General features: G+C 47.5%; 2 protein-coding genes and 2 pseudogenes across 4 annotated transcripts; 1 reads left to right on the forward strand and 3 right to left on the reverse strand.

Annotated features, from left to right (window-relative positions):
* The first annotated feature begins 1,424 nt into the window (after positions 1–1,424).
* Positions 1,425–6,038, forward strand: LOC130865124 (pyrroline-5-carboxylate reductase 1, mitochondrial-like; annotated as a pseudogene).
* Positions 6,039–6,129: 91 nt separating this feature from the next.
* Positions 6,130–7,559, reverse strand: LOC130865125 (serine/threonine-protein phosphatase 2A 56 kDa regulatory subunit alpha isoform-like; annotated as a pseudogene).
* Positions 7,560–8,265: 706 nt separating this feature from the next.
* On the reverse strand, positions 8,266–11,490 carry LOC130865389 (serum amyloid A-3 protein). Its single transcript, XM_057756414.1, has 4 exons — positions 11,451–11,490; positions 10,820–10,914; positions 8,827–8,965; positions 8,266–8,484 (listed from the first exon to the last, which is right to left on the reverse strand). The coding sequence occupies exons 2-4, from the start codon at positions 10,908–10,910 to the stop codon at positions 8,346–8,348; spliced, it is 369 nt and encodes a 122-aa protein (XP_057612397.1). The 5' UTR covers positions 10,911–10,914; positions 11,451–11,490; the 3' UTR covers positions 8,266–8,345.
* Positions 11,491–16,885: 5,395 nt separating this feature from the next.
* Positions 16,886–20,473, reverse strand: Saa4 (serum amyloid A4, constitutive). Of its 3 annotated transcripts, none has more exons than XM_057756420.1 (4): positions 20,119–20,473; positions 19,347–19,449; positions 18,220–18,358; positions 16,886–17,852 (listed from the first exon to the last, which is right to left on the reverse strand). In XM_057756420.1, the coding sequence occupies exons 2-4, from the start codon at positions 19,435–19,437 to the stop codon at positions 17,690–17,692; spliced, it is 393 nt and encodes a 130-aa protein (XP_057612403.1). In that variant the 5' UTR covers positions 19,438–19,449; positions 20,119–20,473; the 3' UTR covers positions 16,886–17,689. The 3 variants fall into 3 exon arrangements, with proteins under 3 accessions (XP_057612403.1, XP_057612401.1, XP_057612402.1); XM_057756418.1 differs by having other exon boundaries at positions 19,347–19,591; positions 20,119–20,471; XM_057756419.1 differs by having other exon boundaries at positions 19,347–19,596; positions 20,119–20,471.
* Between the last annotated feature and the right edge of the window lie 428 nt (positions 20,474–20,901).

Genomic DNA, 20,901 nt, shown 5'->3' on the forward strand with positions numbered 1-20,901 from the left:
AGTTAGGTTTTGTTTTTTTAAATTCTTTTCTCTGTGGGTCATACTACTACACTGATGTTTGCATACATGCTTTGTGAATTTTCTTTTCTCTTAGAATCTCAGGGGCACGACATGGGATTAATTGTGACTCTTGTTTATGGCATCTTCTGATTTGTCATTATCCAACCAAGCTTTCTTGTCTTTCTCTCACAGAATTACATTCTATAACCAGAAAGTAGCTATTTTATCTTTTCTCTTTTCCTCAATACCCCTTTCTGTTGACCTTGGATGAAAATGCAAGTCAATTCTCGCTTCTCCAGTGACTCGTAAGAAGTCAACCATCCCGCCTGAGTTTAAACCATAACCTTGAAGACTTATTTTAATTCACCATGGTGACTGCTCCGCAGCGTCACGTGACTGGGATTTCCTGGTCACTTACACTGCATTTTCTCTCCCCCTTCCTAATTTCACTCATTTTGGATAGGCTCTGTAGGGGGGACAGTGATTTGTTTCCATTCCTTGTTCTTCCTCACACAGATAGCCAGCTGCACTTTCTGACCCTTCCTGGAAGGAGAAGGGGCAGGCAGAAGTGAGATGGGAAAGGGGAGCAAAAGCCGAGCCCATGAAAATTTCAGAAGATGGTTCTGTGTTCTCTGGGCCTAACAGTTATTTTAGCTGACGCCCTCCCCCACCTCGTGTGTGTGTGTGTGAGTGTACACGTGTGGTGGATTTTTCATATGCTAACAACCCCCCTCTGTCCCTGCAGCTATTTCTACACTCCCCTGCCACAGTGATGTGATCTGATCCAGCTCGGCTCTGACCTCTTCTTCAGCTCTGTGTTGCTCTCATCCACAAACACCACAGAATATTGCTGTGGACTTTATCAAGTTCCCCCAGAAGACTAGTTGGGGTGACAGACGGAGTACACCTATTAGAGGAATGATGAACTTAACTAATCATATGCACGTGTGTGTGCGTGTGCATCTGTGTTTGCCTGTTACATTCCCTGTTATTTTTCTCCAAGGTGCTAGAAATTGAACCTATGGCAATGCCCCAACTGCTGAGATACACTCCCAGCCTATGAAAGTGGTTTATAAAATGTCAACTCCAATACAATTGCTAGTTCTAGCAAATCATTAAGAATGTTGTGTCTAGCTTCAAACTAGTTGTGTGACTTGGATTTGTGATGTAAGCTGTTACCGCCCAAAGTTGCCAGTGGGGCGTAATTAAAGTGTAAGAATCCTATCAAATAGGAAAATAAAGAATTGAGAACAGTGCTCACCTAGACAGGAATGGGAATAGCCAGTCAAGTCATTCAGTCGTTACCTGGTGTTAGAGCAGGAGGTCAGATACACTCAGCACAAACTCTGACATAGGAAAAGAGATTTTGAAGAAGGCCTGGACAGAGTGCTATGGGGACAGAAAATTTAGGTTGTGGACCTACTATGCTGCAGGTGAGATTCTCTCCTAATCTAGAGCAGGGAGAGAGGAAAAAGCAAGGAGAAATAGCTTTGAAATATTTTGGGGGCGGGGAAGATTTTTTTACTCAACTGAAAAGCAAGGACAAGTAGCACCAGTGTTTGGTGAGCCAGGTCAGGAACAGCTGGAGTCCCGCCAGCTACCTGAGAAGTCCTTTCCACAGCTGCCCAGTGGGATCACTGGGAGAGGACTGAGTGACTGGAAGGAGGCACAGGATGTCTGGGCCTAACTGATCCCCACAGAAAGGACAGGATCACAGGAAAGGAGCCATTGCTAAGCCAGCTGACCTTGGAACCAGGGAGAGTGAAGGCAACACAAGCCTCAGCTCCAGAGGAAGCTGGAGGGTGGGGGTCTGAGAATCCACCCTGTTTGGGGCTGGGTGCCTGAGGATGCAGAAAGGTCCCCAGCTGTAAGTGATGCTCCCCTTCCTGGCTAATCCTTAGACTGACCTGGCCGTGGGCAAGGGCCTTCTATGGGGATATTCAATGTGTTTTGAGATAGAAAGTTCCAGGGTAGAAACCTGGTGGTGTGTTCGTGAGGGGGTTGACAAGGAACGGACGGAGCCTGAAAGTTAAAGTCTGTCTGGGCAACATATCAAGCCACTATCTTAAAAAATGGAATCTGGCATGTTGAGATTCACCCACAATCCCAGCACTTGAGAAGCTAGAGTGGAAGATAAAGAGTTCAAAGAAAACCTTCCCACAAATCACAATCCCAGAGAACCTAGACAACAATGAGGACCCCAAGAGAGACATACATAGATCTAATCTACATGGGAAGTAAAAAAGACAAGATCTCCTGTGTAAATTGTGAGCATAGGACCTTGGGAGAGGGTTGAAGGGCGTCCTCTGTGGCAGGGCCATCATCAACTCCATTGAAAAGAAGCCGACAGCTTCCAAAGTCATCCACTGTACGACCAACACCCCAGTCATGGTGCGAGATGGGATTACTGTGTATGCTACATGCACTCCTGTTCAGGTGGAAGATGTCAGGCTCACAGAGCGGCTCATTTCCTCCAGAAGGGGAGGAAGATGTGGTCCATGCTGTCACAGGGCTCAGTTTTCACAGGGCTCAGTGGCAGTGAACCTGGCTACGCTCTCGAATCCTGGACACTCTGGCAGATGTTGGTGTGGAAATGGTGGGGGCCCGGGCCTGCTGGCCGCAGCAAAGATGCACCAGACTCAGCATCACTGGAAGCTCAAGGATGATGGCTGCTCTCCTGGTGGGGCCGCCATCAATGCTCTGCACGTGCTGCTCATCAAAGTGTGGATGGCGCATGCACACGGGTGCTGCAGACCATGGCAGATCAGGAAACTGTCTCTTCTGCTGCCTTCAAATGACTGCTGGACAAGGTGAAACTGGATCCTTCTGCTGGAGCCTCTCTGTCTTTTTCTGGCTACGTTAATCCCTGCAGCCTGGTCTCAGAAGGCAAAGTGTGTGTGTGTGTGTGTGTGTGTGTGTGTGTGTGCGTGTGTGTGAGTGTGGTGTGGGAAGTCCTTCTGTCTATGTGTTCCTTTTATTGGTTAATGAATAAATCTGTTTGGACCAGTGGCTTAGCAGAATAGAGCTAGGTGGGAGAACTAAACTGAATGCTGGGAAAATGAAGGCAGTGTCGGTGAGAAACCATGTAGCCACCACCAGAGACAGATGCTGGATGGAACTTTGCCCAGTAAGTCACAGCCACATGGCAATACACAGATTAATAGAAATGGGTTAATTTAAGGTATAAGAGTAAGCCAGAAATATGCTTAAGCCATTGGCCAAAGAGTACTGCAAACAATATAGCTTCTGTATGATTATTTTGTATTGGAGTGGGTGGGAACAAAAGAACAGCTTTGGCCTATGTGTATGTGTGTGTGTGTGTGTGTCTGTGTGTGTGTCTGTATGTGTGTGTGTCTGTGTGTGTGTCTAGGTATGTATGCATATACAATGTGTGTGTACCTAGGTATGCATGTATATATGTATATATAATACAAACTAGTTTACACCTCAGGGAAGGAGAAGGTGAGTTTTTCAAGGACTCCTGAAGCAAGGAACGGACCAACAAGAGACCAGAAGTTGAAGAGGCAGCTAATGGCAGAGGACATAGCTGCCCAGTCACAAAGGGACTGCCTGAGCCAGCATGACCCAGGAAGGGCATTGTTTGGTAAAGAAATGACATATGATATCTGAACCCCAATTTCCAGTATTCAAGAATCTTCAGGGACTGTGTAAAGGGAGAAGCCCAGGCTATATTTCGAGCCTGGAGCTGGTCGCAGCTGGAGTCAGTTCATCACAGATCCCTGTGCTTTTGCTCTTTGGTCATTTCTTTCAGGTTGTGGGGAGGAAAAAGTCAAAGCTTTCCTGTCCCAGACAAAATGGGTGCTGAATATGTTGTCTTCTCTACAGAATCATTTTACAAAATGGTCGTACTTTCTTTTTTGAAGGGTTAAAATTATCTATAGAAACATCTAGATCTGATGCTTTCTTTGTGGGAAGTGTCAAACTTTTAAAACTGTTACTTTGTTTAAAAAATGCTTTGATTTCATCTTACCGCTTTTTAAGTTAGATTTGACTAAGTAAGAATTTATTGATTTGTTTTATGGGGAGGCCTGGGGTGGAAGCTTGGGCCTCATGCATGCTACACAATTGCTCTGTTATTAGGCTGAGTCCTCAGCCTAGCATGTGTTGGTTTTTATCAAGTTTTTGACTTCATAATTGAAATCATACACAGGGCTTTCTGCTATCTGCCTGTGTTTGATGGGATACATAGACATGTTTTGGTCCATGTATAGGCATAGAGTAATATTCCAATCCCTATCTTTTCATGTCTCTTTATTTAAAAAAATAATGGTGTGGCGTTTCTTTTTAAAATTTTTTTCTCAAAAACATAGACTTTATTAAATGCTGCTCAATCCCCAGTGAAGGTCTTTCATTATAAAACATTTTTCCTACAACAGCAAGGCAAGAGGTTGGAATGGAATTGATAACAAGTGAGAAATACTGACCAGGAAAGAACGTACAGGGCCTCAGCACAGTCAATGCATTTCTTCTGAATAAAGTCGGGCAATGACAGCTAGCTGTCTGCATCACATCGTGGGGCTCAGAGACTCCACCTACAGGCAGGCCTGAGGTCAGGCAGTCGAGGACTGGGAAGGCCCTGCCTTGTTGACAGAGGTTTCTGTCCACCCAGTCCCTCAGCCTTTCAGTCACAAAGAAACACACAGAAGCCTACATTATTTATAAAGTGGTTGGCCTATTGGCTGGAGCTTTCTTATTAACTCACTCTTACACCGTACATTAGCCCATTGTTCTTGTCTGTGTTAGCCACATGGCTTGGTACCTTTTATCAGTGACGCAACTCATCTTGCTTCCTCTGTGTCTGGGTGATGACTGTAGACTGAGTCTTTCCTTTTCCCAGAATTCTGCTGTTCTGGTCGCCCCATCTCTATTTTCTGCCTGGCTACTGGCCAATCAGCATTTTTATTTTATTTTATTTTATTTTTTCGAGACAGGGTTTCTCTGTAGCTTTGGAGACTGTCCTGGCACTAGCTCTTGTAGACCAGGCTGGTCTCGAACTCACAGAGATCTGCCTGCCTCTGCCTCCCGAGTGCTGGGATTAAAGGCGTGCGCCACCACCGCCTGGCTGCATGCTATTAAACCAATACAACTGACAAATCTTTACAGGGTACAGACCATTGTCCACAGCACTGCCTCCAGCCTTGGAGAGGAATGAAAGAGAGGTGAGCCTCGGGTTTACCCATGATGCTACACTCTGGGGTGCTGCTCCTGAAAGGGGTATTTGGGAGCAGAATTTTTGTTTACTTTCCCCCAGTTTTAATACTTTGTGCTTCAAAATCCTGGAAACATAAGTGTTGCAAATCCCAGATTTTGGCAGTATCTTTAAGGAGCTTGGGCTTTGATCTCACCATCTCTAGGAGAGGGAAGGGAAGGACAGCACCTCAGTGTATCTTACAAAAGTTCTTTCCTCAGATGGAACCAAGGTCTGCAGTCATGTGAAAGCACAGAAGATGACTTGATCTGTGTGCAGCATGATCAAGATTTCGAGTCGTGATCCCTGCCACTCCCAGGGCGACCTCACATGTAACACGTATGATAGAGTGACGCAGTCATGATCCCTGCCACTCCCATGATCACCTCACATGTAACACGGATGATAGAGTGACGCAGTCGTGATCCCTGCCACTCCCATGATCACCTCACATGTAATACGGATGATAGAGTGACACAGTCGTGATCCCTGCCACTCCCAGGGCGACCTCACATGTAACACGGATGATAGAGTTCAAGTCGTGATCCTTGCCACTCCTAGGGCGACCTCACATGTAACACGGATGATAGAGTGACACAGTCGTGATCCTTGCCACTCCCAGGGCGACCTCACATGTAACACGGAAGATAGAGTGATGCAGTCGTGATTCCTGCCACTCCCAGGGTGACCTCACATGTAACAAGGATGATAAGGTGACGCAGTCAACGGTCAGACAAAGGTGACCACACACTGTGTCCGTGGTCAGCCAGGACTATGTTTAGCCCGTACTTCTTTCGCTTATGCTTCCCAGGAAAAACTGGCCTGCTAATAATAATATACTGATGAGGTTTGCTTTGAAGTTTTTATATATTCCAAAAGAGTGTACAAAGCTCCCCAGCCAGCAGAGGCGGGAGCTGATCTTACTTGGCACTTGTATTTCAGCCGAGAATGCCGTGCACGTTGTAGGCGCTGTCCTATTTCTCGATGCCGTCTTTAGCTTCAGCTTTTCAGGTTTTTTCCACAGTTCTTCACGTTCCAATTCTTTCATTTTTTCTCTCTGTCTCTCAGCTTTGTAGGAACTAGTAAGATCACCAAAAAGCTTGTCGTTCTTCTCCATCAGGGTTTTCAGCACGTTGTACACAATGGTCTGATTCCAGTGTTCTTTGGAAATTTTATACAAACTGGCAAACATCATCGGCAGAATTTTATCAGTATTCTCTTCAATCAGAGTAAAAATCCATTCATTATTCCAGAAGTACAGTGCTCTTTCTGCAACCTGAAAATGAGACCCGGAGACGCACTTGGACATCTGCTCTAAAAGGGCTCTTCAAGCGCTTTGAATTGTGTTGGCTCAATGACATCTAAGATTTCTCCAATTTCTTCTAAAAACATCACCTCTTTCTGACTGCATGTTTCAGCCAAAATCTTAGCAGTCCTTTGATAACAGGCTCTGTCCATGCTGTGTCTTTCTCCAGGAACTGTAGGACACAGTGTGCCAGCTGAGCATGAAACAAAGCAGTGTGCATAGGAATAAGGACCTTCATTAGAAATTGTTTATGTTCTGTTTTCAGTGGCGATGCCCAGCCACCGATGATACTTCCTAAGACCTCAAGGAGTTCAGCCACAGCGTTGAAACGCTCTGTTCCATATATTAACCTGAGAAAAATGTTGTTAATTTGCTTTCTGATGAACACTCTCAGCCCAAGAAACTTCCCATGAATCTGATGTAGAACCCACTTCAGGAAGTCGCGTTCTCTTGGGTCTTCACTATCAAAAAGCTCCAGGAGCTGTTGTACAAACGTCTGGTGAATGCATCGATTTGCAATGCTGGGCTGGAAATCAGGACTCTCCTAGAATCTCAAGAAGAATTCATACACCAACTGTATGTGAGGTCAAGAGGCCTCAAGTGTGGACTCATCGTCTTCTGGATCAAAATCTGGATTATCATTTGAAGGAAGCGAACGGAAGATGTTAGCACTGATCATCTTTACTATAGAAGAATACGCTGATTCAACAATTGCACCACTACTAGTTGAAACACACTCAACCAGTTGATTCCGTGTTGCTCATTTTAATTTCTTTGCTCTTCAAGTCTGAAACAGTCACTGAAATCCAACAGTACACAGCACCGCTGTAGCTTCTGACAGAAAAGCTCTTGTTCTTTTGAAGTGGCATCTTTGAGGTGGGGCAGGGGCGCAGCTCCGCCTGGCTACCCAGACTGGGAACTGCGAGGAGCCTTGCAAGCACTTCTGCCTCTGAGCCTTGGGATCACACGCACCAATTCCCAGGGGAAATCCTTCAGTTTCTCCCAGGCCGAGATGGCGACCAGCGCGGCCGGCGACCGCAACATCTCTGTCCGGCGCCTCGACTGGCCCGGGAAATCTGAGAGGGACCGGTGCGGCGAGGCTGCACCCCTGCGTCCCGGGCCCCGGGCGCGCCGACCCCGTGCTCCGCAAGCTGCTGCCCCCGACCCCCCCCCCCCACACACACACACACAGCATCTCATGGCCGCATCCCTGCCTCCCGTTGCTGGCGGGCGGAGGGGAGGCTGGGTCCGCTCAAGTAGCTGACGCCTGCGTCCAGGGCGGGCTGGCAGAGGGAGCCCGAAGTTTGGACGGCTGGGGCGAGCGAATGCAGCTGCGGTCCCCTGGGCGCGCCTCGCGTTCCCTGAGCACAGAGCCCCGGAGTCGCCACAGTGGTCGCTGCCGCGCTGTCCCCAGGGTAGGGAGCCTTCTCCGGGGCCGCTCCCATCGCAGGTCCTCGGGAGCCACTGCCTAGAGCTCTCCTCTCCTGTCAACGTCAACCACTTGCGCCCCTATCCTTGCAGTGTCGCCCTCGCTCTTCCCCCACCCCTGCACGCCAAACGACCGCCCACGGAGCAGCCTGGCCAGCGACTGCTACAACTTCAGAGGATGGATGCTGCAGGCGACTGGAGAACAGAGCTGGTGTGGTGTTTCTTGTCATTCCCATGTCCCACAATCTTGTGCGATTTCAAAATGCCAGTAACAAGTTGCATTTCACAAGTATTTATTCAACATTTTGGTGGTGCTTAGGGATCCAGATTTTAGGAACTAATTCAATTCAGTAATTGCCTCTTTCCTTGGGGGCTGCACGGCTGGGAACATCAAGAGAAAACTCAGTATTTACTAGGCAGGCCAACAGGTCGGAAGTAGTTGGGGTCTCTACCACTCCGGCCCCATCTGTTGGCAAACTGGTCAGCTCTTGAGTCTGCTGCTCCACGTCCTGTGACCCTCTGAATACCCTCTCTGGCATCACTGCAATCAAGACAGACAAGAAGAAGATCCATAACCGATCCGATGACAATAGCTCCACACCCTGCACTCGAAAAGATGGATGTACTAGGAGCCCAGGAGCACCAGAGAAAGAGGCTGGTACCGATCCTGCCTGAGCAAGCACCTACTCAGCCCAGGATTCCACCCTCATGCTGGACGAGCAGCACCAAGGGAGAGAGGGTGGGGTTCATGTTTCACTGCCAACCGTTCCCAGTACTGTACACAGAGAAGAGGAAGGCTACAGACAGTGTGCACGGGATGCAGAGGAGAGCCCCTCCTGACTGTCCAAAGCAGTCAAGCTCCACCCACTGAGACCTCTGTTACCTGATCACTTTAGCAGCCCAGGCTCCTCCTGGTCCCCTTTGGGCAGCATCATAGTTCCCTCTAGCATGGAAGTATTTGTCCGCGCCTTTCCAGTTGGCCTCTCTCATGTCAGAGTAAGCTCGCCACATGTCTCTAGTTCCTGGAGAGGGAAGAGAATGGCAAGGAAGATTGTGTTTAGGCAAAGCAGGGTGAAAACTTCTGTCCAACTCATCCCCATGACTTCAGCCTTTCACAAGCCCAGAGAACTATGGCTTGACATGAACAGTTCTTACTTCCCCATGTCCATGAGGAAGCATATTTGGAGCGAGTTTTATTCTGAGGGATTCCTGTCTTAGCTCTGTTGTTATTGGTCTTTGGCTGCTCAAGAAAGCGTATTCTGGAGAGATGATCTCTAGGGGGTGTGTCATCAGACGATAATGAAGCCCTCTGAAATGATCCAGGGAAACTTCTATATATGGTGTGAGCACATGAGGCCTCTTCCCTTCCTCATCTCCCCTCTCTTCTTTCTCCATTCCTTTCCTTTCCTTTATGTTCTCTTCCTTTAGAGACAGCATGCATCTCTATATGACCCTGGATGACCTGAAGCCCACAATCCCACTGCCTCAGCCTCCCAAATGCTACAATCGCCACTGCAGCCACAGCTCTCTCCCAGCACAGGCACCAGGAGAACCCGCTCTCCAAGCAGAGTGAGTGCAGCTCTGCTCCGAGTCCACGGATGTCCAGGATCTACTGCAGCCTGAGCAGTTCCCAGCACTCCATCAGCAGGAGACAGCAGAGCGTTCTCTGACAGACTGAAACAAGCTGGGTGACCAGAAACTCTAAGTAACAAAGGACACCTAGGTTTAAAACTTCTGTACCATCTACAAGAACAGGGAAGAGTATTAGCCACCTGGCGGTTACGCAGAAAAACCGAGAAAATGCACGTGGGATGTTCATGGAAGATGCTCCATCTATTAGCATCTTCTCACTTCTCTGCTCCTCAGGAAGGTGCCACAAAGAGCAAAAGGTCTAAAGCAAGGACAGGCGTGGTGAGCTGCGCACTGAAGGAATCAGACCCAGCTAACAGTAAATGGGAAATATCTTCAGAAGTAACGAGTTAAGGAAAAAGGGCAAGGCCAATATCTAGGTTGATTTAACTTTTATTGTGCTGTGGCTGGTGGGATGTCTTTCCCTTGGTGATAGTTCCCTGCCCATGTCTCGGCCCCTGCAGACCTGTATCCAGGAAAGTAAGTCATGGTCATCTGCCGGTGGAGGATCTGGAGCTCCCTTTAAAGGCAGCTGCCTTCCCCAACCCATGAACTGTCGCTCTCAGGTAAAGAGTGGGTGTGTGCTCATGAAGTCCCTGCTCTGTTCTGGAAGCTGTCTAGTGGACTCTGAGAAGCTGGCCTACCTGGGATAACATCTGTTCTTCTTTGAGTTTTTGTTAGATAGTTTTTGTCTGCTTTTGGCCTCAGTTTCCTTAAGAGATAGATGGGGCTCTTACACCAGCAGGTTAATTTAAACATTACTCCATTTAACAAATAATGCTTCTTGGACAACGCCTTTTCACAGTGTGAAGAGGTCAGTTAGCCTTCGCTGCTGTCACTGTATTTGAGGACTCTACTGGTCCTCCTCTTCCTCCCCTGGAACACTGTACAGGTAAGAGGCTCTACATTTCATGGCTGCCAAACATAGAGGTGAGCTGTTCATCACCTTCCACAAGGGGGCAGCAGATCCCCTCTCCTGCTGGCGAATCTGCATCTTTCAAGAACAGATTGCTCCTATATTCCTGCGGAAAAGCTGCTGTACACACATTATGTGCTCTCAGACTAGGGATCCTCACACAAAGAGGTCAACACTGACCATAAAAGTTCAGAACTACATAGGAAGAGTGACAATGTTCCCCTATACAGGATACTTCACAAGAATGTTTGCCCTGAATTTTGTGGTCCCTGCTCTGGTAAATACTTGGAATCCACAAATACAACCTCCTGCCCCCATCCTTTGCTCTTACCTTGACCAGCTTCTTTCATGAACTCGAGCCACCTTTGGCTGTCAACTCCCAGGACCAAGAGACACAAAATGATGGCAACGGAAGGCTTCATCCTGCTGTAGGGTCAGGGAAACACAAGGATGAACGTGCCATTTCATGGGGTGGAGGATGCTTCTATAACGTTGAGCTGTGCTTGTATGTCAACACCAAATCCCACTGGATTTTATACAGAAATCCACACACATGTAGAGAGATGATGTAAGTGGATCCCAGGGAGTTTCTTGCTCCCCATTTCCACGTGTTTCATTCGACTCCCAGTGCCTGAGAGTTTGCAAATGGACCCCTAGTATAGAGCACTTTGCATTCTGATCTTGCCAGCCAAAACCCAACTGTATAGGAATCTTCCAGAGTGGGATGTGGTGGCTTTACAGCCATCATAGGTCTCTGCAGTCTATCTGTAGAAGGCTGACCCCACTGTTCCCTGAATTCACACAGAAGCAGACAACAAATCCCCATGGCAACAGCACTGCCTCCTGTGAATTCTAATGCATCTGGTAGATTCAGGAGAGAGACCGAGCATGGAAACACAGCCAGTGAGTGCTGGTGGAACAGAGTCTGCAAAGAGCAATGCTGGAAAGTTCTGACAACTCACCTGGGGTTGACAGTTCCTGCTGAGACCTCGGGTGAGCGGCTTGTGTTGCTCGGTGAGGAGATGTGGCTGGGGCTACCTATATATACTGTCACTTGGCTGGGGGGAAATCCCGTTTGATCTTGCATAATCCTACTTGGCCATAGCTCATCTTTCAGAATATAAAGATTTCTTTTGACACAGTCTGATTTCCCCAGATTGTGCAATCTACCTATGCTCAGGAATACATCATGTTGAGCTTCCAGAATCTTCCTCATCCTGACTGGAAATAATCAAGGTAAGCACTTTCCATCAAATCATGCAGGGCCAGTGTCTAAGGAGTGAACATTAATATTGGAAAAAGAAATCTGAATATATAATAATCATGGGGGTGCATGGCAAATCCAAAGCCTGAGATTATGTCCTTTCAACCTACAGTTCAAAATTAAGCTGGGCCTGTTAAATAGGAGAAAGAACAGAAGAAATTGACTTTTGGCATCCACAGGGGTGAACTCAACACTGGGAAAGGACTTCTCCAGACTCAAGTGTGCTTATTCATGAGCAGTCACTCAGAAAGATAATAAAGCAGATTAATTCAGATACTGTGATAAGCCAGGAATACAAAAGAATAAATAGTACAGGAATTTGCTTCAAAGTCATGAAGAACTAAGAGACCATAAGCAGGCATGAGCAGGGCCCACAGGTTTTTAATTTTGCTACAGGGGTTCAGGCAGAAAGTGGCAAAGCACAGAACAGGAATGCTGGGAGAAAACATCAGGAAACAGCTGTTGGAGATGGAGAAGCAGCACTAGGTGTTTGTGGTAGTTCACATATGACTCAGTTTCCATCTGGTATCGATTCTGACTCATGAGTCACTCAAGTTAAAGCTTGCCTGCTCTGCTTTTTCCAATAATATTGAGAACTGTGAGAGACTCCTGATTTAGCCCATGGGAAAGAGCATTTTGCCCATGAAAAAAGAGCATTCTATCTACTAGAAAGAATACGGCCGACCGCAAACCTCAGGAACATCGGGATAGAAAGTAAGGCTGCTTCAGAGCAGCAAGCGCTGTTAGAGAGGAGGCTGCTCACTCAAGGACCAGAATGGTCTTGTGCTTAGATACTGACCGTCTGTGCTGTGCAATTTTCTGCCTTTGCTTATAAGCTAGTCCTGGAATAAACTCTGGGCTGTTTGGCGGTTTCAGCACGACCAAACAGACCTCCCAATTCTATCCTGTGTTTCTGTCTCAGTTCCTTTCATCTGATATTTCCTTAGCCTTAGCGTCCCCCCAATCCAGGAACCCTAGCTGACTTTGCAGTAAGAAGAGCTCTTCATATGAACTTGTTCTTTATGAACAGTTTAACTCCCTGAGGATTTGATCCAGTGTGTTCTTATCATATTCACTCCTCATCCACAACTCCACTCTCACCTCCATACCCACCTGACTTAAAGATCTCTTCTTTCCCCCTTCGTCAAGTCCAGTTCTTATGAGACAACTTCTGCTGGGGAATGGGGTCTCCCTAGAGGTTGGTCAACAAGGGGTCATAGCATTAAAACCTTCCTCTCCTAGAAGCAATCAAATGCCAATGGGTTCAGAGTTAGGGATGGATTTCGTGTCCACCTAGCCCCCTCCGTGCTGGGATTTTGTCTGCTTTGAGCTTGTACAGGTCTTGTTCACGCTGTCACAATGGCTGAGTTCTGTGCAACTGCCCTGTCACGTGTGGAAATCACTCTGTGCTGCAAGTCACCTTCACCTCTCCCTTTCTTTCGGCCCTTATTCCAAGAGATGCCTGAGTGTTGGGGGATGGGTGGACAGGTATGTCCAGGGATGCTTTTCTTTCTTGTTCATTTTATTATCACACAAAGTTGCCCTTGGTTCATTTATAATGTGTCTTCATGGGATGGGATCTCAGGAGAAGGCCGCTGTTTGCCTTGTATTGCTATCATCCAGACACCTCTCTTGATGCCTTTACCGGGTGGTGAATAAATACAGAGAGATGCGTGCATTCTGCAAGCTTATTTACTTAAAGGTGAAACTGGAAGGGAATTTTAAAGGACTGCAAATGTTTGAGAGAAGAAGAGAAATGTTTATTTTGGAATAAACACAGATGGGTACACAGTGCATTGCATCAGTCCAGCACATACAGGAGCATCCCACAGCAGATCCAACACCAACTTACTGTAAATGGGCACAACCTGCATTTCCCATAGAGTACTCCACAGCATTGAGTTCTTGCCTGCAAGTTTGGGAGGACGCCACAGATAATGAACTTGTGTCTAGATGTAGCACAAAATGTCCTCTGAGTGTGAGCCTGAATTCTTCCTAACTAGAAATTTCAAAAAGTGAACCTGGGAAATTTAAGAATTATGCAATGTCTTCTTCAGCAGCCAAGTTTGTAGTTCTGCTGATGAACCCTTTTCCTTGTTGCCTGCAGCTGAGAGGACAAAGAGGCTCTGATTGGCCCACATCCTGGAGAATTAATACAAGAAGTTGAGCCAGCCCCAGAACTCCAAGGTCTCAAGGAGGCAGGAGCGCAGGCTCTCAGTCCCAACCTCTCCGTACCTCTCACTCCTGCTTTGTGCATATGGAAAGGACTGAGGGAGTGGAGGGGGAGCTAGCCCACAATGCTTATGGGGTGTCTTAGACCGACCTGCCATTTGAGTTGAACAGGGACTGCAGGAACTTTCAGTAGCTGACAGAGCAGAGCTGTCCTTCTGTGAGGAGTTGTGGAGCTAGATCTCTTCACGTGCGTTCACGCGCCCAGAAAAGAAGGACAAACCTCCTCAGCCCCCAGGAGGTTGCATAGAGGTTGCATGGCAGCCTGCTAGCAGACGCCATGGCCTGCCTGACACACAGGAGTGTGGTGAGGGGGGATAGTGTGCCAGGCAGATAGGGCGATGCTCTGTTCATCTCTGCCACTTGTTCAATCGGGTTGGGAAGACCACCAGGTTTTGAGTGAAAACATTGGCGAGGTGAAGGGATCAACACCTTAGCCCGGGAGCAGCGGATGCAGCTGCTTCTCTTTCCAGGAGTGACCTCCATTGCTGAGGGCACTGGTGGGAGGTGAAATTCCTCTCAGGAGCAGCCATGCACACCATTTCTGCAGAGACTCCCAGGTCAGCCGAGAATGTCAGCGTGAATAGGAGAGCCCCACACTCCACTGATGCCCCGGCAACACTCCCTCCCTACGACATTCCCCTCCCTAAGTCCTAAGACTGGGAGGCCTGGTGGCAAGACACCTCCAAGTCCCTTGCATAGGAGGCCCAGAGCCCTCACTCCCCCAAGTGTGCCAACAGCCAACTAGCTCAAATGTGGGAGGGGCACCTTACAGCAGACCTGCCACTGGAGCTGAAACAGGACTGCAGGGACTTTCCAGAGCCACTCGTGACCCAGTGTTATGAGCAGAGGAGAGAATTTTACCTTCACAGTCAAACTAGTGTCGGGAAAACAAAGGCACGTGGTGGTGAAGCCTCCTGAGCCAGCACTCTAAACTGACTCTGTTTCGGTAGCACATGCTATTCTTCAAAGTATGTTCCTTTGCACTCGGTACATCTGTATCACATCCTCTTCCCCCAAGGCTCAGAGACCATTGCAAAAGAGGAGGCAGAAAGACTGCAAGATCCAGACATGGTGCTTGACGCAAGGAAGCTCTTTTCCAGACACAGCCCCTGCTTGCACATGTGGACTCACAGAGCAGCGACAGTGACAGCATGCTCAGTATCGGCACACGCTCAGATCAGACAAAATCTCCACTTGGAGGGGGGAGAGAGACACAAAGTCCCCCTAGCCGAGGAGCTGATGGCAATTGATAGCCACTGGGAGAGGAAGGGTGGATTTTCTTTAAGGGTTCAGGCCCTACTAAGTCAGCCATGCTGCGGTGAATGGCCACACACTCAAGTGTATATGAGCAGAACAAATTGGGTTTGGTGGATTAAAATAATTCAAGAGAACACAAAGGTGGGTTGATAGAGAATGCTGGGTGGGCCTGGGAGGAGTTGGGGAAAAGAATTAATGAGTTTTCTATTGCTGTAGTAAACACCATGACTGGGGTGGCCTGAATGAAATCGGTCCATAGACCTGAATGCTTGGTCCACAGTTGGTAGAACTGTTTGGGAAGTGTTAGGAGATGTGGCTTTGTTGGACAAGGTGTACCACCTTTGGGTGGGCTTTGAGATTTCAAAAGCCCACACACCATTCCCAGTGAGTGCACTCTGCATTCTGTCTCTCTCCATTCTCTCTCTCTCCGTTCTCTCTCTCTCCGTTCTCTCTCTCTCCATTCTCTCTCTCTCCATTCTCTCTCTCCATTCTCTCTCTCTCTCTCTCTCTCTCTCTCTCTCTCTCTCTCTCTCTCTCTCTCTCTCTCTCGTTATCTTAAAATATAAGCTCTAGGCTACTTCTCCAGCACCATGATGGTCAGCCTGCACCAGGTTCCACACTGTGATGGACTCACCCTCTGAACTGTAAGTGAGCCCCCAATTAAATGCTTTCTTCTATAATTTGTCTTGGTTATGGTGTTTCATCACAGCAATAGAAAAGTAACTAAAACAATGACCAAAAGTAGCTTGTGGTGGAGAGAGTTTACATGGTTTGTAGGTTACATACAGTTTATCCTCAGGAGAAACTAAGGCAAGAACTTGAGGTAGTAACTTGGCATCAGAGGCCTTGGAGGAATTCTGCTTACCAGATTGTTCTCTACGACTTGCTCAGTCCACTTTCTTTCTGTCTTTTTTTTTTTTTTTTTTGCTTTTGTTTTCAAGATAGAATTTCTCTGTGGAGACCTGACTGTCCTAGAACTCACTCTGTAGACCATTCTGGCCTTGGACACAGAGATCCACCTGCTGCTGCCTCCTGGGGGCTGGGATTAAATGTGTGCAGCACCACTGCCCTGCTCAGCCCTGCTTTCCTGTACAACCCAGTATGGCCTGCCAAAGGACCACACTGTCCCAGGGGCCTATGACCTCTGACAACAACCATCAATCAAGAGAATGTCCTACAACGCAAGGCAAAGTGACCCACACTTTAATCCCAGCATTCAGGAGAATATTTGTGAGTTTAGAGACAACCTAATCTATACAATCAGTCCTAAGCCAAACAGGGTTATATTGTGAGAATTTACTTTGAAAGAAAGAAAAAGTGAAAGAGAAAGAGAGAGAGAGAGAGAGAGAGAGAGAGGTGAGGGGAGAGAGAGAAACTCAATTCTCTATTGAGGTCCCAATTCCCAGGAAATTCTAGCTTGTGTCAATTGAGAAAAGGTCAGTCAGGATGGAATGCTAGGATAAAGTAAATTATTGGAAATTCTCAAAGAAATAATAAACAGTGAGGGGAAAGAGAACTAAATTTTAGTCTGATCATCTAGCTTTGTCAGGTATGCTCTCACATGCACATGCACACACACACACATACACACACACACTTTCTTTTTGAACATACTCAAAAACAACTAAGACAGACCCATTATATTAATAAGATACATTTTCATTGAGTATAATATAAAGGATCTGAATGATAAGAGCCCATTATCTTAGTTTAATTGGAACCATGTTTTTCTTGCCAGTGTGTACATAAGTGTGCATCTTTCAGGCTTTGATTTTTCACCTCTACATGGTATGTTTCTGATAACCTTCCCTGTGAGAAAACAGTGTGTGTGTGTGTGTGTGTGTGTGTGTGTGTGCGCGCGCGCCTTATTGTGATACAGGGTATCATATATCCCAGGCTAGCCTCAACTTACAATACAACCAGGGCTGGCCTCTACCAGCCTCTACCAACCCCAGTGCCAGGAATATAAGTGTGTACCAACACCAGGTTTATACAGCTCTAGGGATACCTCTAGGGATTCATGCGTGCTATGCAGGCACTCCTAAACTGGAATCTACCTGTGGTCCCCAGTGCAGTGTCTAGGATAGGATTCCTAGGGTAGGATGAGGCTTTCTCAAAGCAGTGTTCTTCTCTATATGAGAAGAGGCCACAGATGACAAGGTCTGGAGTCAGACTGTGCACAGAATGTGACTGATAAGGCAGAGTGGCATCACTACACAGAAAAGCCTGGGAACAACGATGACAAAAACAGAGATGCCCAGGTATGACCAGAAGAAAGTATGTCTGAGATTTTCACATTTCTATCCAAAAGTTCAATCTGCAGAGTATTTGTTGGCCATCTCTAGCTTCTCCGTGGCTCCTGTGGACACCGAGAACAAGGACATCCTGTCATGTGGAGGGGAATGTGTCTTATGGCCCAGTCCCCTCAGTGCAGCCTATGTAGGAGGCTCAGAACTTCTCAGGGAGACCATTGGGTCTGAAGTAATTAGGGTTCTTGCCACTTCGGCCCCATTCCTCAGCTTTCTTGGTAGACTCCAGGCTTTCCAGTCCAAAGTTTCTCATTCCAAAATAATACCGGTTTAGGAGGCCTTGAACGTATTTCTTGCTGGTGCTGAAATCCAAGGGAGACAGGATATGAATGCCAGAGTGAGACAGCCCCACCTCAAAGGTCCCTCCTCCTCACCTATCAAGGAATGACCCAGAAAATACTGGAGGAGGAAAAATTTAGCCACAGGAAAGAGGAAATATCAGTCCCTTGGGGAAGGGCCTCTGCCTGCTTGTCCTTTTCACACCCTTTGATATGATGGATTTGACACCGCATCTTGGTGTTCACTGTTTCGTTGTGGGTGTTATCCATCCCCACTCCCCATCCTTCCCTCCATTTCTTGCTCTCCAGACCACCCAGACCCTGCAAGCACAGACAGTGGGAGAGGCCACAGGTAGGAACAGTGAGAGGCATGAAGCAGCAGGACCATCACCTGATTATTTTAGCAGCCCAGATGCCCCCAGCTCCCCTCTTTTGAGTCTCAAAATTTCCCCGAGCAGAAAAGTATCTGTCTGAGTTTGGATAGTTGGCTTCTAGATTGTCCCGATAGGCTCTCCACAAGTCCCAAGTCCCTATAAAGAAAGGAAAGTTACAAAGGTCAGCCTGGGGTCATTGGAGAAGTGGAAAAATGCAAACTTTCTGTGGATTTCCACATTTCACCCCTTGGCAGCTTAATCCTTTGAAATGTCCATGGAGGCGAGTGTATGTCCCTGGGATGTCTTCCATGGTGTTCATAAGCAGGGCACTGCTCCAAGGATTATTTTGGGTTGAGAGATGATTAGCCTTGGCTGTGTGTCATATAGATCTGTGTGTGCTACACAATGTAGGGGTGGACCTGTCAAGTAAGAGAACCAAGAGGTGACATTGACATCATACAGGTAAGATCCAGGGACAGATTGTGCCACAAGAAGAGATGGAGAATGCATTTTAACCATGGCCACTAAGAAAAACACAACCAAGAATGTGTATTAACTACTTTTCTCATGCTGGTGACGAAATCCCTGACAAGCAACTTAGGGAACTGGGCTGTATTTTGTCTCCCAGTTTGAGGAGAACACATGGTGGGGTGACCAGTGTAGAATACATAAGTAAACCGCGGTATTGAAATACACGAGGACTTGCAATGTTGAGTGTCCAGGAGTCCTACATCCTTGTTCTTGGTTGTTGTCTAGAAAAGGAAGGGAATTGTGTAGAAGGCACTATCTGCAGGTATGTGCACATTTACTAAGCGCATGTGTCTCTAGGACATACTGAGTGCTCACTTACACTTCAACACTGGTAAATTTGTGGTCTGTGAATTTGCTCTGTGGAAGACTCTCTGGAAGTCCCGACTCCTCTGGATCAGTATCAGCAATACAGAATGGACCTTGTGGCCCTGTCTGAGGATCCTTCAGAAGGTGCCAAGTGACCAGTGTAGAGTCAAGAAGCCACATAAAGCCACAGTCCTTCCCTGACTCCATTCTAGGTTTTAAATGCGAACCTGCACTGGACCGCAATGTGGCCTCTGCTCAGCGTGCATCCTGGAACAGTTAACTGTGCCCATCACCTCTTACTTCTTACCTTGTATGGCCTCCTTGAAGAACGAATACCAGCCGTCACCACTGACTCCCATGAACAAAGAGCAGAAGACAAGGACTGTGGCAAGCCTCATGGTGCTGCAGAACTGTGAGAAAAGACCCGCAGGCTGATGGTGCACACACCTGTAGATCCAGAACTCTCAAGGCAGAGACACGTGAATCTCTGACTCTAAGGCCAGCCTGGTCTCCTAGGCAAGTTCTTGGCCAGCTAGATCTACACAGCGAGACCTTGTCTCAAAGAAAAAGAGATTCACACTTTCAGCAGTAAATTACAACAATCTAATCTGCATTTTTATCTTTCATCTCTGAATCCTTGCTGCAAGGATGAGATTACTGGACTTTAGGACTCTCCTCCAGATCACTGACTGAATAAACAGGAGTTTCAGGGAACTGTTGGCTTGCAGCCCACTTGAACGTAGTGAAGCTGACTAAAGCCGATCAACAACAGCCTTTCCAGAGGCCCTCTTCCGCTGAGACCTCAGTGACACAGACATGCACTCCATACCGATGTCAGTCCATAGCCTGTGCTCCTAGGATGTCTGAGGCCCAGGCTTTCATCCCCAGCCTCACCACACAAAGCAATTCCAGCAGCAAAGGCCTTTGTTCCCAGAACTTGGAAGGTGGAAGCAGAAGGATCAGACGCTTAAGTCCATCCACAGCTACAAAACTGGTTCCAAGCCAGCATGGGCTCCGTTAGACCCTATCTCCAAGGGGAAAGCCACTAGAAAACATAATTGTTTCCAATTAGAACTTACCAACTTTATACGAAGTTGTTTTCAGGAGCACAAGACCAACACTCCCTGGAAAGGAGTGCCAGCTACACCCCTTTCTCCAGCTGAAGTTCCTGAGGACGCAGGGCTGCTAGGACCAAGAGGCCATGGAGCAGCTGCGCTCTCTCCTGGCTCTAACATAGATAAGAAGAGCGCTGTTAAATCCAGCTTGGCAGAGTCCCTCTTGCTCAATCATTCCTGTAAATACACAGCACAGGCTGGGACGGCAGTTCAGAGGAAGAGTGCTTGTCTAGCCTGCGTAGAGGCCCTGAACTCAGTGTCCAGCAGCAGAAAGGAAGAAAAACTAGTCAAGTGCTGCCGTGTTCATAATAGAGTTTTTCTGAATTACCCCAAAATGTTTGTCTTTTGACTTGTTTTCTTAATTCCTACCTCCTTGCCCTAACTACCCTGGATGACACACAGCAAGCTGTAAGCTGGAATGAACCCTTTCTTCCCCAATTTGTTTTGGGTCATGTTTTCTCACACCAATAGAAACCCTACTAAGACATAGGCACAGTTCTGGAAGGCCAGAGTCCTAAAGGTCAAGGTCTTGGTCACTGTAGTTGCTTACATGGAATCCCTGTTACTTGATATAATGCCCAGCCAGCCTCTAGTTTCATTTCTGTGGCCGGGATAAACACCCGATGAAGAGAGATGCAGAGGAGGAGCGGGTTTATCTGGCTCACAACCTGGGTTGCAGTCCATGGCTGCAGGGAGTCGCAGCAGTAGCAGGGCAGACAGCTCACCACACCACGTCAGGTCAAGGGC

Source organism: Chionomys nivalis, chromosome 23 (genome assembly GCF_950005125.1).
Source record: "Chionomys nivalis chromosome 23, mChiNiv1.1, whole genome shotgun sequence".
Taxonomy (NCBI): domain Eukaryota; kingdom Metazoa; phylum Chordata; class Mammalia; order Rodentia; family Cricetidae; genus Chionomys; species Chionomys nivalis.

Coding starts and splice junctions, on each gene's coding strand:
- Saa4 (XM_057756420.1), bottom strand. CDS start 19,437: ATGAGGCTTGCCACAGTCCTTGTCTTCTGCTCTTTGTTCATGGGAGTC. Junction 18,359..19,346: donor CTTCAAGGAGGCCATACAAG/GTAAGAAGTAAG, acceptor CTTTCTTTATAG/GGACTTGGGACTTGTGGAGA. Junction 17,853..18,219: donor TGGGCTGCTAAAATAATCAG/GTGATGGTCCTG, acceptor CTTGGATTTCAG/CACCAGCAAGAAATACGTTC.
- LOC130865389 (XM_057756414.1), bottom strand. CDS start 10,910: ATGAAGCCTTCCGTTGCCATCATTTTGTGTCTCTTGGTCCTGGGAGTT. Junction 8,966..10,819: donor CATGAAAGAAGCTGGTCAAG/GTAAGAGCAAAG, acceptor TTCCCTCTCCAG/GAACTAGAGACATGTGGCGA. Junction 8,485..8,826: donor TGGGCTGCTAAAGTGATCAG/GTAACAGAGGTC, acceptor TCTTGATTGCAG/TGATGCCAGAGAGGGTATTC.